This window comes from Pituophis catenifer, unplaced genomic scaffold (assembly GCF_029215685.1).
Source record: "Pituophis catenifer annectens isolate HBS135680 unplaced genomic scaffold, rPitCat1.0.hap2 SCAF_16, whole genome shotgun sequence".
Classification (NCBI taxonomy): domain Eukaryota; kingdom Metazoa; phylum Chordata; class Lepidosauria; order Squamata; family Colubridae; genus Pituophis; species Pituophis catenifer.
The window spans coordinates 16,209,856-16,226,835 of record NW_027256896.1 but is presented as its reverse complement, the minus strand read 5'-3'; the positions used below and the strand labels follow the sequence as shown (position 1 = coordinate 16,226,835).

General features: G+C 46.9%; 1 protein-coding gene across 1 annotated transcript in view; it reads right to left on the bottom strand.

Annotated features, from left to right (window-relative positions):
- The window catches only part of CYTH3 (cytohesin 3), a 60,844-nt gene extending 44,661 nt beyond the window's left edge, over window positions 1–16,183 (bottom strand). The window contains exon 1 of the mRNA XM_070955442.1: window positions 16,115–16,183. Coding sequence (XP_070811543.1) covers window positions 16,115–16,160 — 46 coding nt within the window. The 5' untranslated portion in view covers window positions 16,161–16,183. The remainder of the gene's footprint in view (window positions 1–16,114) is intronic.
- Between the last annotated feature and the right edge of the window lie 797 nt (window positions 16,184–16,980).

Here is a 16,980-nt window from a genome sequence, read left to right as displayed (position 1 = left end):
GTATAGAAATTCCTCCCATTAATTCATTCCATACAAAGGAACGGAGAAGAGCAACAAAGATGAATAGGGAACTGGAAGCTAAAACATAGGAAGAACGGTCGCAGGAGTTGGCTTGTTGATCGAAAGGTCGGCAGTTCAGCGGTTCGAATCCCTAGCGCCGTGTAACGGGGTGAGCTCCCGTTACTTGTCCCAGCTTCTGCCAACCTAGCAGTTCGAAAGCACGTAAAAAATGCAAGTAGAAAAATAGGGACCACCTTTGGTAGGAAGGTAACAGCATTCCATGCGCCTTTGGTGTTGAGTCATGCCGGCCACATGACCATGGAGACGTCTTTGGACAGCGCTGGCTCTTCGGCTTTGAAACGGAGATGAGCACCGCGCCCTAGAGTCGGGAATGACTAGCCCGCAGGTGCGGGAGAACCTTTACCATTACCTTAGTCTAGTGAAAAGAAGGACTAGGGAGGACATGACAGCAGTCTTCCAATATTTGAGGGGCTGCCACAAAGAAGAGGGAGTCAACCTATTCTCCAAAGCATCTGAAGGTAGGACAAGAAGCAATGGATGGAATCAAGGAGAGAAGCCACCTAGAAGTAAGGAGAAATGTCCTAACAGGGAGAAGAATTAACCAGTGGAACTGCTTGCCTCCAGAAGTTATGGGTTGCTCCATCACTAGAGGATTTTAAGAAGAGATTGGACAACCATTTATCTAAAATGGTATAGGGCCTCCTGTTTGAGCAAGGGGTTGTACTAGAGGTCCCTTCCAACTCTGTTCTTCTGTTCATACTGTAAACACATGGGGATGTCAGATCTCTCCTCCCATCCATTCCCACGACAGGAGAATTCAATTCCTCAATTCCTCAAGGCTTTCAGAAAAAAATGTCGAGTGAAATGGGAACGCAAGCAAAGCCTCCAGATTTTGAGGCGGTCTCCATTCTCTTTGAAAATAAGTCTGTCCAGCAGACACGCACATAAATAGGCATTCTGTTTTCCTAACTGGGCGATGCACCTTCTCTTTCCACACAATTAGCGGTTGAAATCTGACTTTTGTTAGGTAGGTTGCTATGAAACAGCAAGCACCAAGGCGCCCTTTGGAGACAAGCTGTAACACATACCCACACCGTAGTGCCTAAGGGTACACTTCTTGCTGATCTGAAATTCACACAAGAATTGCTTCACTAATCTAGCTCTAGAAATTTTGAGCAGTTCGGAGAACCGGTAGCGGAAATTTTGAGCAGTTCGGAGAACCGGTAGCGGAAATTTTGAGTAGTTCAGAGAACCGGCAAATATCACCTCTGGCTGGCCCCAGAGTGGGGTGGGAATGGAGTTTTTGCAATATCCTTCCCCTGGAGTGGGGTGGGAATGGAGGTTTTGCAGTATCCTTCCCCTGCCATGCCCACCAAGCCATGCCCACCCCCTTCTTCTTTGGGGTAGCATCCCCTCAAATATTGGAAGACCGAAAGACGCATCTGTTGCTGTTTTCCAAGATGGGAACACCAACTCTCCCATAATGTAACGTGTCCCTGATACAAATGGCCCTTGGAATGTCCAAATGAAAAACAGAGCAAAATAATAATCGAACAAAAGGGCGTTCAAAGTGTTATATAAGGCAAGAAATTTGCCTGCCTGCCCTCCTGCCTGAGTCAGCCGTTTAGGGTAAGTTAAATAAAAGCTCAGCTTTTTACAATCACGTGCCCCCAGTTCCTTCCGTGTTTACTTGAAAACTGCCACGGCTGGACGTTTCTCAGGATAAAATGACCGGCCTTAGCCCGAACGAGCCCTACAATCTGGTGTCTTGAGTTTGGCTTAGCGTGCCGTGGGAACCGAGCCAGGAGCCGCCCTCAGACAAATTCACCAAGATGGCATTTACCAAACCACAGTTTATTGACTAAGCCGCAAACTGCTAACTTCACACGTGGCCCGAATCCATACTAAACAAATACCAGCGGTGCCAATAAATGGCGCCAAACGTATTTGGCCACCCTGTGACTCCAACGGTGAGAAACACTCCCCCCAAGATTTGTGTCCCCTGCACAGTCTCCCACCGTAATTAAGATCTGTTTTGCCATCAGAGGCCATCTTAATCTAAACTTTGATTACAGCTAGTCCTCGTTTTACAAGAGTTCATTTGGTGACGTATGTGACCGTTTTTCACACTTACGGCATCCCCATGGACACGTGATCAAAATCCAGACACTTGGCTACTGACTCATCTTTATGACAGTGGCAGTGTCCGAATAGGTTGTAAAAAAATGCATGCACAGCCAGCGAACCGATAGTAAACCGGTTCAGATTTCATCACTGACTTCTCCCCCGGAGCAGTAACTATATTGAATTCTACTGTATAGTGCAATATTAATGCAGCATCAGGGGTTTTCAATTCAATTGTATAAAATGCGAAGGATGTGTATTTGTGTTTTATTTTTATAGTTATGATGTACATTGAAGACATTCAATTTCGTTGTACGAGGTGCAACAGCAATAAAGTAAAGTAAACAATGTACGTTCTCCTGCGCCAAATATTTCATTTCAGAGCAAGAGAGAGAGAGGCTGAGAAGAAAATACCTAACAGCTGTTAAGGTCCAGCTGCATACTTTCCAATTTGCTTGGATTGAACCTACATTGCAGCAGCCGATCTATAAACAATATTTGAGACACGCCATCGTCTTGAATGCAGTAGTTACATTTAAGGTTACCAGATGGCGTGGAAGGGGATAAAGGATGTCTCGCCAGGATTTGCCCAACAGAAGCATCCAAGGTTTATCCTGTTGACCCACAAACTCTTCAGTTGGGGGGGAGGGGAGGGTTTCCACCGCAGCAGCAGGAGAATTCAGGGCCTGCAACTAGACAGTCCTAGCACACACACCTAGAATCCTGCATCCAGTTTTGGTCCCCGCACCATAAAAAAAGATGTGGAGACTCTGGAAAGAGTGCAGAGAAGAGCAACCAGGATGATGAGGGGACTGGAGGCTAAAACATACGATGAACGGTTGCAGGAACTGGGCATGGCTAGTCTAGTGAAGAGAAGAGATTGGACTGCATTTTTTTCTGGTGTTGTGAAGATCCCTAGATTTAATTCTATCTTGATCTTAACGGATACAATCAAGATCAAGGGAGGTACTAATACCACTCTATAAAGCCTTAGTAAGACCACACCTAGAATACTGCATCCAGTTTTGGTCCCCACACTATAAAAAAAGATGTTGAGACTCTGGAAAGAGTGCAGAGAAGAGCAACCAGGATGAATAGGGGACTGGAGGCTAAAACATACGATGAACAGTTGCAGGAACTGGGCATGGCTAGTCTAGTGAAGAGAAGGACCAGGGGAGACATCATAGCAACCTTCCAATATTTAAGGGGCTGCCACAGAGAGGAAGGAGTCAAGCTATTTTCCAAAGCATCCAAAGGCCAGACAAGGAATAATGGGTGGAAACTGATCAAGGAGAGATTCAACCTAGAAATAAGGAGAAATTTCTTGACAATGAGAACAATCAACCGATGGAAGAGAAGTTGCCTTTGGAAGCTGTGGGAGCTTCATCCCTGGAGGCTTCGGCTGTTGTGTGAATGCTGCCAACGATGGTTTTGCAGAGATTACGTGTTGAATGTGTGACAAGACGCTTTTTACGGAGCCAGAAAATCTTTTAAGTTCCGGGAGATATTTGTGCAGCCAAAAATTTTCAATAGAGTTGAACTGTCCAAAATCAGTTTTTCTCTCCGTTCTTGGATACTTCTGCAATTCTCCGCAATATATTTTTTTTTCCTGGAGAACTAAAGGTCTGGAAACCTCGAAAAGCTAAAAATATACGTTATTTATGATCCCTGAACTAAGCACTAAAAGAAAGTACTGAGAGGTTACAAAGCATTAAGAGTAAGTTAAAGGGGAATACGAAGCTTCTTCCGGAAATGCAGGCAGGAAGCATCCGGTTCTTCTGTGTAATTAATCAAAGGGATAAATTACAGATATTTTCCTATAAGGGCCAGGCAAGATTAATCTATATAACTGGACATGCCAAGGGTTTTCAAAGAGCTCACATTTCTCCCCCTTCCACGTTAAATTTAATAAGGATTTATTTTTGTAAGCTGGATGCAAATAATCATCTCAACCAGCTACCCTTTTTTAGCCTGAGTTTCAAAACCGTCAGGGCTGAGAATGAGAAACGAAACAGCTGATATATTTAATTATAGAAAGAACTCCATTCAAAAGGGCCAGCAGGAGACTAAAAAAACAAACAAACTTGAGAATATTGGCTTTTGTTAAAAAAAAACGTTCGGTCCATAAGGCTATGGCTACGAAATATTTACATCCACATTCTGGAATTCAAGACGCAGGTGTAAAAACACCTCTGCCTTTCTTGCCATTTCCCGACTCTCAAATATTGCAGTTGTTCAGAATATTTGCAGGGGACTCTTTCCAAAAAGGGCCAAGAGCTGAGCAGAAAGTGGGAAAGTGCCTTTAAAAACTGCACTTCCTGTTATTAGTCAAATTCAAAAGAGTTGGTTGCAGGTATGTATTTTAAGCCCCCGAGAATGACGAACAAATCAAGAAAATGGTAAAGCGGAAATGACACATCAAAAATACAAACATTTAAAAGAAAAAAAAACCCAAACCAGTAAAAATGGAGCAAAATTCACTTAACAAAATCTCTCGCATGGCAACAAAAATTTGAGGTTGAGAACTGTAATTGTGCTACCTGTATTTTTCCCTATGTGTTTGCATTCTGGTGGAAAAACTATATTAATTCAGTATTGCCTAAGTGTGCTTGTGATATCTGCCAACTCGCAAAGCATTCCTGGCCTGCTCTCGAGTTGCCATAGGCAAGGGGGATGGGAAACCGACGAAGCAGCCGGCAGCCGAAGACAGGAGTGCATTCCAGACAGATCTTTCTCAAGGCTGTCTCCCAGGGTTACCCACAGCGGCCAGAGGGGAGTGATCTCTACAACCCACAAAATTGCTCCGTTGGCGAATGTGAGGGGGGAAACAGGGTCATGACTGGGGCTGTAAATTACGTGGGGTCAGAGTTGGCTTCATATGATAACGTATGGACATGGAGCTCCTAATAAATAACTGGATTTCTTTTGAAGCTTGGCTCAAGGCTCATAATTTAATTAGGGCACCCGTCAGAACCTTGACAAAAATTGCATTACGTGTGCTTTGCAAACAAATACCTGCAAATAATATAATCTGCACACAGATCTTCTCGATGCATGAAAAAAGAAATGGGTCAGCCCCACTACAGTAGACCATACCAGGAAATCAACTCCACAGGAAAGCTTAAACTACTTTGATTGAGATTGGCTATAAAAACAGAATCTTGCTCTCCTGATCGTGTTGCGTCTCCTCTCCTTTTTAATATTGTAATTCCATTAGGGAGGCATCTGTCTGAGCCACTTCCGAACGTTATTTCATTGTTCTGGAGTTTTAAAACACGTTTCCGCCCCTTATGCCTAGGTAAACGTTCCTACATATAGGTAGTAGTCCTTATAAAGGAGAATATTTGTAGCTCAGGGTTGAAATGAGGGGTCCTTGGTGGTCTCTGAACTTGGTGGCTTTCTTGCAGACGTTTCATGACCCAACTAGGGAACATCATCAGTGCTAGAAGGGAGTGGTTTTGTGGATGGAGAAGGAGAAGAGGAAGAGAAGGGGGGAGGAGGAGTAGAAGGAAGAGGAGGAAAAGGAGGAGGAGGAGGAGGAGGAAAGGAAAAGAAGGGGAGGAAGAGGACCGGAGGAAGAGGACTATGAAGCTACCACAACTTCTGAAGACAACTTCTGTTCCACTGGTTCATTGTTCTCACTGTCATAAAATTTCTCCTTATTTCCAGGTTGAATCTCTCCTTGATCAGTTTCCATCCATTGTTCCTTGTCTGGCCTTCAGGTGCTCTGGAAAATAGCTTGCCCCCCTCCTCTCTGTGGCAGCCCCTCAAATATTGGAAGATGCTATCATGTCTCCCCTGGTCCTTCTCTTCACTAGACTAGCCAGGCCCAGTTCCTGCAACCGTTCTTCATATGTTTTAGTCTCCAGATCTTTGATCATCTTAGATTCAGTTTAACAGAGTTGGAAGGGACCTTGTAGGTCATCTAGTCCAACCCCCATCCCAAGCAGGAGACCCTACACCATTGCTGACAGATGGCAGTCCAGTCTCTTCTTGAAAGCTTCCAGAGATGAAGCTCCCACAACTTCCGAAGGCAACTTCTGTTCCATGGGTTGATTGTTCTCACTGTCTCCTTATTTCCAGGTTGAATCTCTCCTTGATCAGTTTCCATCCATTATTCCTTGTCTGGCCTTTGGGTGCTCTGGAAAACAGCTTGACCCCCTCCGCTCTGTGGCAGCCCCTCAAATACTGGAAGACTGCTATCCTGTCTCCCCTGGTCCTTCTCTTCACTAGACCAGCCTTGCCCAGTTCCTGCAACCGTTTGCATTGTACCAAATTGCATTGGTGCCTTGTTTGGGTTCTCTAAAGGACCGCTCCCACCACAAAGTTTCACAAACTTCCAAAAGGAAACCGAATAAATCCCAACGCAGACGTTCACTCCAGACATAAATACGAGTCTTTGTACTTCGTAGCAACCAAACAGGTTGAGCTGTTTCCTTCTTCGGGTAAATCTCCAAGGAGCAGCGGAAGAAAAGACAAAAAACCAACAGACACATGGCTCTCTCGTGAACGGCATGTGTCGGCTGCCAAGGAAAAAAAGGGAAACACGGCCTTGCCAAGCCATATTTCGCTTTACGGAGCATCTGTCAGCTTAAGTGAGCTGTCAAGTGCCTTGAGTAAAAAGGCAGGGATTAGTAGAGACGGTCAGAGGAGGAAAGAATTAAACCTCCCAAAGGACAAGGAAACTAAAAAAGATGTGGAGACTCTAGAAAGAGTGCAGAGAAGAGCAACAAAGGCGATTAGGGGACTGGAGGCTAAAACATATGAAGAACGGTTGCAGGAACTGGGTATGTCTAGTCTGATGAAAAGAAGGACCAGGGGAGACATGATAGCAGTCTTCCAATATCTCAGGGGCTGCCCCAAAGAAGAGGGAGTCAAGCTATTCTCCAAAGCACCCGAAGGCAGGACAAGAAGCAACAGGTGGAAACTCATCAAGGAGAGAAGCAACTTAGAACTAAGGAGAAACTTCCTGATGGTGAGAAGAATTCATCAGTGGAACAACTTGCCTCCAGAAGTTGTAAATGCTCCAACACTGGAAGTTCTTAAGAAGATGTTGCATAATCATTTGTCTGAAGTGGTGTAGGGTCTCCTGCCTAAGCAGAGGGTTGGACTAAAAGACCTCCAAGGTCCCTTCCAACTCTGTTATTCTATTCTATTCTATTCTATTCTATTCTATTCTATTCTATTCTATTCTATTCTATTCTATTCTATTCTATTCTATTCTATTCTATTCTATTCCATTCCATTCCATTCCATTCCATTCCATTCCTCTATTGTCTTGTCTTGTCTTGTCTTGTCTTGTCTTGTCTTGTCTTGTCTTGTCTTGTCTTGTCTTGTCTTGTCTTGTCTTGTCTTCTATTCTATTCTATTCTATTCTATTCTATTCTATTCTATTCTATTCTATTCTATTCTATTCTATTCTAAACTAATCAAGGAGAGAAGCAACCTGGAATTAAGGAGAAACTTCTTCTAACAGTGAGGACGATTACTTCTCTCACTTCTCCTGTAGCATTTTCAGTCTCGTGCGACATTTTATCGAAGGAAGCATCTTTAGATGTTTCCATCAAAGCTGCTAAAGACAGACCGACCTATGGCCACGTGAATACTTTACTGGTGGACTTGCCTCCAAAAGTTGTGGGTGCTCCAGTGTTGGAGGTTTTTAAAGAAGAAATTGGATAATCATTGGTCTGAAGTGGTGTAGGGTTTCCTGCCTGAGCAGGGGGTTGGACTAGAAGACCTCCAAGGTCCCTTCCAACTCTGTTATTCTGTTCTGTTAATTTTTTAACCCCGACTAAGAAATGCCAGAGGAAAAGTAAGCTGTGGATGGCATTTCTGCTGTAACTCCATTGAAGGACAGAAATCTCCTAGATGTTTCTTTGTCTTCTTTTTGGACACAGAGAGATCTTCCCTATTCATGGGTTATTTCAACAGTTCTTAGCTGGAAAACTCCTGAATTAGGAAGATCTCTTTGTGTCTAGGGGACGCAAAGTAGCTAAGACGCTGAGCTTGTCGATCAAAAGATCGGCAGTTCAGCGGTTCGAATCCCTAGTGCCGCGTAACGGGGTGAGCTCCCGTTACTTGTCCCAGCTTCTGCCAACCTAGCAGTTCGAAAGCACGCAAAAAAAAAAAATGCAAGTAAAAAAAATAGGGACCACCTTTGGTGGGAAGGTAACAGCATTCCATGCGCCTTTGGCATTGAGTCATGCCGGCCACATGACCCAGAGTGGGATGGAGCCCATTCAATGGCTCTTGTGATGTGCTGTCACTGGGGTGGGGGAGGTTCTTACATTAGTTTATTATTCTTTTTTATTAGTCTTGTTTTATATATGAGGTTTTTATATTCCTGTAAGCCACCTTGAGTCACCATGTGCAAATAGGTGGCAATATAAATCTAATGAATTAAATAATGAAGGAAGGAAGGAAGAAAAGAAAGAAAGAAAGAAGGAAGGAAGGAAGGAAAAAGAAAGAGAGAGAGAGAAAGAAAGAAAAGAGGAAGGAAGGAAGGAAGGAAAAAGAAAGAGAGAGAGAGAGAAAGAAAAAGAAGGAAGGAAGGAAAAAGAAAGAGAGAGAGAGAAAGAAAAGGAAGGAAGGAAAAAGAAAGCAAGAGAGTGGAAGAGAAAAAGAAAAAGGAAGAAAAGAAGGAAGAAAAGAGGAAGGAAGGAAGGAAGGAAGGAAGGAAAAAGAAAGAGAGAAAGAAAAGGAAGGAAGGAAGGAAAAAGAAAGAAGGAAGGAAGGAAGGAAAAAGAAAGAAAGAAAGAAGGAAAGAAGGAAAGAAAGGAAGGAAGGAAGGAAGGAAGGAAGAAAGAAAGAAAGAAAGAAAGAAAGAAAGAAAGAAAGGAAAAAAGAAAGAAAGAAAGAAAGAAAGAATTCCCTAGACCAGCGTTCTCCACCTGTGGCCCGCAGACTCCTGAGGGGCCGCGATATCCTCACGTTTGAAGAAATATTATGATTTAAATGTTGAGTTATGTCTGGCGGGGTTTGTAAGTATGAAAAACGATCCTAAGTCACGTTTTTCGGTGCCCTTGTAACTTTGAACTGTCACTATATGAACTCTCGTAAGCAGAGGACTACCTACACCAGGTTGGTGCCTCTGGGCAAAGCCCAAAGAAACAATTTGCAAACCACAATTCCTGTGATCATCCCACCGTCCATCTTTCTTTTTTTTTTTTTTTTTAGCCTGTTGGGAAAACTCAGCTTGTATTAGAGAGAGGTGAACCGCTTTCCCGCAGCCCCACATTCTTGGTTTCAACCTAGCGAGCCGCCATGTACATTCAACCCTGTGATTATTTTTGCAATCCAGAGTGCACCGTCGACAGAAATATTTTAAATATTTACAGAAAGCAATCGTCGTTGTGATTGCTTAATTCAGTCTTTTTTTTTTTTCTAGTCCTCTTTGGTCCTCCAGTTTTGGTAGCCGACAAAAAAAAAAAAAAAAGGCTTAAGCCAACACTGACCTGGTTTGTACAGTATTTCCTCTCTGCAGCTGTCTGAACAGCTGGGGAAATAGATGCTGCGGGAGATAACTATGGCAGCCCTGTTTGTTTATAGACTCCTTGGCGCACGCCTTTGATTCATTGCCTGCATATTTTTCCTCTTCTTCTCCAGATAAACGCACCACACCTACTACTAAGTTTCGGAACTCGGTTTCTCGCATCGGGATTGCCTGCCGTCACAAAGCCACCATTACTCATCCGTCTCTCGGCAACGACGGACGGATGTGGCAGATCCACATCCCAACGAGCAGAGTCATGCCACTTCGCTGGAAGGAAGCCAAGGTTCAGTGCATACCTCTCTATCGTGCCGATCGTTTAAAGGGCCTTTTTAAGTCTTATGCGTTTAAATCTATATCGAAACGTACAATTACCCTGTTTCCCCGAAAATAAGACCCAATTGGAAAATAAGCCCTAGCATGATTTTTCAGGATGCTCGTAATATAAGCCCGAACCCCCCACCCCCAAAAGGGCCTGGTGGCTCAGCAGACTGATAGCATTGTGATTAACACCAGCAATCTGCAATTACTGTAAGTTCGAATCTCACCAGGCTCAAGGTTGACTCAGCCTTCCATCCTTTCTAAGGTAGGTAAATTGAGGACCCAGTTTGTGGGGGCAATAAGTTGACTTTGTATAAATATACAAAAAGGATGAAGGCTTTTGCTTAGCACATTGTAAGCCGCCCTGAGTCCCCGGAGAAGGGCGGCATATAAATCAAATTTAAAAAAATAAATAAAAAATAAGCCGCAGTTAAGATTGTCATTTAGTACTGTATTTCCCCCCAAAATAAGACCTAACCAGAACATAAATCCTAATACATCTTTTGGAGAAGAAAATTAAACCTTATTTTTGGGGAAACACGGTAGTTCTCAACCTACGACCACTATTGAGCCGAGAATTGATGTGACTAAGTGAGAAATTGATTAAGTCAGTGTTTCTCAACCTTGGAAGCTTGAAGATGGGTGGACTTCAACTCCCAGAATCCCCCAGCCAGTGCTGCTGGCTGGGGATTCTGGGAGTTGAAGTCCACCCATCTTCAAGCTACCAAGGTTGAGAAACACTGGGTTAAGTGAATTAGCCCCCCCACCAACCTTTACAACTTTTCCTGCTGCAGTTGTTAAATTAGTCACCTGGTTGTTAAGTGAATCTGGCTTCCCCGCGGACTGGGCTTTGTCAGAAGGGATCACAATGTGACCTCGGGAACACTGCGACCGTCATAACTACGAGTCAGTTTGTCAAACGTCTGAATGTAAATTGTGTGATCGGGGGGGAATGCCGCAACGGTCGTAGGTGAGAAGAACAGTCGTAAGTCAGTTTTTTTCCCGTGCCATTGTAACCTCAAACACTTTCATATGGGCAGGCTTCAACTCCCAGAATTCCCCAGTCAGCATGGGGAATTCTGGGAGTTGGTTAGATGCTGATTGGAGAATTCTGGGAGCTGAAGTCCACACATCCTAAAGTTGCCATGGTTGAGAAATGGTGCGACCAAGAGTGGGCTGCTGGGGGTTCGCAAGGGTTCGGGAGAACCTCTAGCTAAGATTCTGTGCAGTTCGGAGAACCCCCAAATCCCACTCCTGGCTGGCCCCACCCACCCCTCCATGCCCCTCCCGTTTTGGATACAGGTAAGTGCAGGCCGCACAGGGAGGGTGAAAAACGGGCCTACCGGAAGTTTGGGAAGGCCAGAAACGGGCCCATTTCCAGCCTCCAGAGGGCCTCTAGAGCCTGGGGAGGCCGTTTTTGCCCTCCTAGAGGCTCAAAAAAAGCCTCTGGAGCCTGGGGAGGGCAAAAATGTCCCCCCACCATGGTGCAGGAGGCCAACTAGGCCACGCCCACCATGGCCATGCCCACCCAGCAACCGGGCAGAGAACCCCTTGCTAAAATGTTTGAAGCCCACCCCTGGGTGCGCCATATACAAATGATTGCGCACTCGTTCAATTCTCGCATCACAATAAGCCACTGCTTGTTTAATCAACGCTCGCAGAGAATCCCACCCACCCACATCCGCTAGGCCAAAAGCTTAACCCGCCACATAATGGCCTACTGAACAAATCATGATTAAATCAACCTTTAGTAAGATGTACAAACTGGCAAGTAAAACCAGCCACCAGGAAAGAAAAAAAAAAAGAGCAGAGCAATGATTGCCCTCTGTCCCAAAACAAGAAACAACCATTTATGATTGGCATCGATACCACCAGCACGGATCGACTCTACGAAAGCACAAACCTTTGTCTCCAACCAGCCCCAATGGCCTTTTAACCATCTTCCTCCATATTTCTATAGGATCTTTATATCCAGGCCTAATCAAGCATTCATTCATGACTTTTTTTCCAACCCCGGACACAACTAAGCTTTTATTTTTCTTCTTTTCAGAAACAGTTGACCCTTCATGGGGAGATGCAGTGCAGGAGGGGGTGGGGGGGGGGGGAAATCCATAATTTAGATTACAGCATATAAAACAAAATCTTAATTGTCTTCCCCGCTGAATGGAGGACAAAACCCCAATCGGAGCAGGCTCCCTGCAGCTGGATTCTCCCAAAGGACTCCCTTCTCTCCCACCAGAAAGTCCCCAATTCGTGGCATTTCTTCCAACAAGCTGCTGCTTTATAGCAAGAGGCATCTGGAGAAAGGGGTCTTCGGCCCACCCCCGTCTGAAGAAAGCTAATGGGGAGGGGGGCATGGATGGGCGGCGAACAGCTGGAATATTGGGGAAACCAAAGGCATCGGAAAGCGAGCAGGAATGGAAATATTGGCCTTCAAAGGGGAAAGAAGGAAAGGATAGGCAGGGATAGGTTGGGTGGGTGGGCTTGAGTTTTATTTATTTACTTATTTTTTTATAAACGACGTGAGGCAGCAAACAGGTCTAATACTCCCTCTTCTTCCTATTTTTTTTCCCCCAGAACAACAACCCTGTAAGATGGATTTGAGCTGAGGGTCTGCCCCAGTTTAATATTTAATATTTTTAATATTAAATTTAATATTTAATATTTTTGACTGCCGGTTCTGTGGGTGTGACTTGGTGGGCGTGGCAGGGGAAGGATACTGTAAAATCTCCACTCCCACCCCACTCCAGGGGAAGGATACTGTAAAAGCACCATTCCCTCCCCAATCCAAGGGAAGGTTACTGCAAAATCCCCATTTCCTCCCAATCAGCTGGGACTTGGGAGGCAGAGAATAGATGGGGGTGGGGGCCAGTCAGAGTTTTTACTACCGGTTCTCTGAACTACTCAAAATTTCCGTTACCGGTTCTCCAGAACTGGTCAGAACCTGCTGAAACCCACCTCTGGTCTGACCCAACGTCACACAGCTGGGTTTCTTGTCTAAGGCGGGACTAGAATTCTCCATCGCCTGGTGATTGGTCCAAAGTCACCTAGCCGGCTTTCATGCCTAAGGCGGGACTAGAACTCTCCATCGCCTGGTGATTGGTCCAAAGTCACCCAGCTGGCTTTCATGCCTAAGGCGGGACTAGAACTCTCCAACGCCTGGTGATTGGTCCAAAGTCACCCAGCTGGCTTTCATGCCTAAGGCGGGACTAGAACACTCCATCGCCTGGTGATTGGTCCAAAGTCACCCAGCTGGCTTTCATGCCTAAGGCGGGACTAGAACTCACCGTCTCCTGGTGATTGGCCCAAAGTCACCCAGCTGGCTTTCATACCTAAGAAAGGACTAGAATTCACCGTAACCTGGTTTCTAGCTATGCTGGCTGGAGAATTCTGGGAGCTGAAGTCCACAAGTCTTAAAGCTGCCAAGTTTGAAGACCCCTGCTTTAGACCAAGCCTTGAGGACACCCTCTTTCAATATATAAATTTTAAATAAATTTTAAATCTGTTCTTAAATTATTGGGGTGTTTTAATTTGTCTGGGCCAAAATGATTTAATTTGATTTTAACTGGTTTTTTAAATTTTTGTATTTATGTATTTTATTGCTTGGCTGTTCACCGCCCTGAGTCCTTCGGGAGTAGGGCGGTATACAAATCAAATAAAACAAACAAACAAGAACAAACACCCTTCCTTGCAACAGTTTTAGGGAAATCTCTGCCTTGGATAGGTAAGAAAAGACAGTTTAATTACAGCTTGGCCCCAAAACCCAACTTCCCCCCCAAAAAAAATTGATCCAGGCATCTCTGCTTCTCCAGATGTGCTGGGCTACAGATGTTTTTTTTTTATTCTCAGCGTGGAACTGAAAAAAAACCAACAACCCAGATCCGATCTCCCAAATATGGACCAGCAGGCTTTGATGTTATGCAGATGAAGGAAAGTTGTTTGGGGTTTTAGATTGTTGTGCGAATCCAGGGTTGTTCTTTAACACATCGGCCTATTAATTCAGAGGGGCGTGTGTGTGTTTGTGGAACTGGCCTGAAACTGCAGTGACTGCAATTCTGGCCATTCAGGAGAACAAAGGCCAAAACAGCATTTTATCTCTAATCGTGGTTAAGCAACAGAAGAAGGAATGTCGGAGGAAAAGGCCTGGTTATTTTTAATTTATTTTTTTTTTCCAATGCTGGCTTATCGAAATCAAGAAAGATCCCGGAGCTGCAAATCAAGCGGATTTTTTAACAAACCAAGCAGAAGAACCAGAAATTTGGAGCGAGTAGAGGGACAGGGACGTTTTAGTAATCAATTCAGTTCAACTGAGGCCACCAAGAGCCCGGATCAAAAAAATCTTCAGCGTCAGAAATCACATGCACAAAATTGTCAAGAAAGAAAAAGAACATGCAATCTCCTGTGCGCGGATAGAAAGAAAGACAGGTTGGGGGCAGAGTCCATGGGAGGGGAGGTGAGAACAGAATTTGGGGGGGGGGGTGTCTAGGGCTCAGAGACCCACCTGGCCAGAGAAACCCAAAGGCACCGAAAGACAATTTCTCATTAAAATCACCACTTCTCACAACTATTCACAGCAGGCTGCCCAATATTATTAAGCAAGCTTGCCCAAACCTTGAAACTCCCTCTAGCTGCACCCCAGGGACAAGAGACCAGTGGCTCTGTGACTTCAACTGGACTCCAGCTCCCATCATCCTTGACCCAGAACAAGAGTGGCTGGTTTGAATCACAGGCTTGCCAGCGTGGCTGTGTCCCACAAGAGAATCCACCTCCACCAGCCCACGACCGTGGGTATCACACACAGACACACACACACCCAACCCTAAACCGCGACAAGCGCTTTGGCTGGCTTTTCGCCTTCCCGTGTCAAGCCGGATCGTGGGAACCGACCGAAGCGTGTTCACCAAACTCCCAAATTGGGGGAGAGGGGAAAAATCGCCTGCCGTCCCCCCTCCCGGGACTCTACTATGCCCGGCTCCCTCCTCCCCAGCACCCCCCAAAAAAGAAGCCCCCCCCCGACCCAAGGATACCCGACGTTGAAATCTAGGAGAACTCCTCTGCACGCGCTCAGAGGCACTCTCGTCCGACCCCGGCACGGGGCGGAGGGCGGCAGACCCCTCCATCGGCGCTCCCTCCTCTCCAGACCCCCCCCCCCCACAAAGGCTCCCCCTAAGAATGCCCAGCTTGAAATCTTGGGGTGCCTCTCTGTACGCGCTCAGAGGCACTCTCGTCCGACCCCGGCACGAACGAAGATGAGAATAAACGCCTCCATCTGCGCTCCCTCTTCTCCAGTCCACCCTCCAAAAAGGCTCTCCCCAAGAATGCCCGATGTTAAAATCTTGGGGTGCCTCTCTGTACGGGCTCAGAGGCACTCTCGTCCGACCCCGGCGCGGGACGGAGAGGGATAAAACCCCTCCATCTGCGGCTTCCTCTTCCCCAGCGCCCTAAAAAGGCGCTCTGCCCAAGAACGGCCGGGTTGAAATCTTGGGGTGCCTCTCTGTACGCGCTCAGAGGCACTCTCGTCACGGGACGGAGATGGGGAAAAAAACCCCTCTATCTGCGCCTTCCTCCTCCCTAGTTCCCTCCCCCCAAAAAAGGCGCGCGCCCCCCCAAGAATGCCCGGCTTGAAATCTTGGGGTGCCCCTCTTTACGCGCTCAGAGGCACTCTCGTCCGACCCCGGCACAGGACGGAGATGGGGAAAAAAAAAACCCCTCTATCTGCGGCTTACCTCCTCCCCAGTTTCCTCCCCCCAAAAAGGCGCCCCCCGGCTTTGAAATCTTGGGATGCCTCTCTGTACGCGCTCAGAGGCACTCTCGTCCGACCCCGGCACAGGACGGAGATGGGGGGAAAAAAAACCCCCTCTATCTGCGGCTTACCTCCTCCCCAGTTCCCTCCCCCTGAAAGGCGCCCCCCGGCTTTGAAATCTTGGGGTGCCTCTCTGTACGCGCTCAGAGGCACTCTCGTCCAGTCCACTGGACTCCAGCTCCCATCATCCTTGACCCAGAACAGAGCGGCTGGTTTGACTCCCAGGCTTGCCTGCGGAGAGGGAGGGGGGAAAAAAACCCCCCTCCATCTGAGCCCCCCTCCCCAGACCCCTTTCGCCCGGAGAGGCTCGCCCGGCTCGGATTGCAATGCCAGCCGGGTCGGCCTTGCTGGCTCACCGCTTCCTCCTCCTCCTCCTCCTCCTCCTTCTCCCTCTTCGTCCATGGTGGAGCAGCAACTCGGCTCGCCCGGGACTCTCTCTCCGCGGCTCCTTTGCTTTGCCTCCGCCGCCGCCGCTTATGCAGCTGTTGCAGCTGTTTTCAGCCGCCGCTGGCTCGGCCCGTCCGGCTGGCTCGTCTGACCCGGTGCAGCCTCCGCGGAAATGGGCGGACGGTTGATGCCTCGCCTCTCCCCGCCGCCTCTGCCCCGCCTGCGCTGCGCTGCGCTGCTTTGCTCCAGCCAGGGGAGGGGAGGGGGGGATGCCCAGGGAGGGGGGGAGGAGAGGGTGGGGGGGGAGAGAGAGAGAGAGAGAGAGATTCAGGGGCACCTCTGCCAACCAATCACCGCCAGGGGGCAGCCCAGGGGGACCCAGGGGCCAAATGGGGGCTCTCCCACCCACCCACGCACCCAAAAAAATCCGGTATTGGGGTCTGGGGAAGATGGGCATCTTCTCCATCCATCAATGTTCATAGGATTTGGTACCCACCCACCCCCCCAAAAAACTGATATTGGGGTCTGGGGAAGATGGGCATCCTCTCCATCCATTGATGTTTGTAGGATTTGGTACCCACCCACCCACCCCCCAAAAAACTGATATTGGGGTCTGGGGAAGATGAGCATCCTCTCCATCCATCGATGTTCGTAGGATTTGGTACCCACCAACCCACCCACCAAAAAAACTGTTACTGGGGTCTGGGGAAGATGGGCATCCTCTTCATCCATTGATGTTTGTAGGATTTGGTACCCCCCCCAAAGGAGTACCAAATTCGTAGGATTTGGTACCCCCCCAAAAAAAAACGATATTGGGGTCTGGGGAAGATGGGCA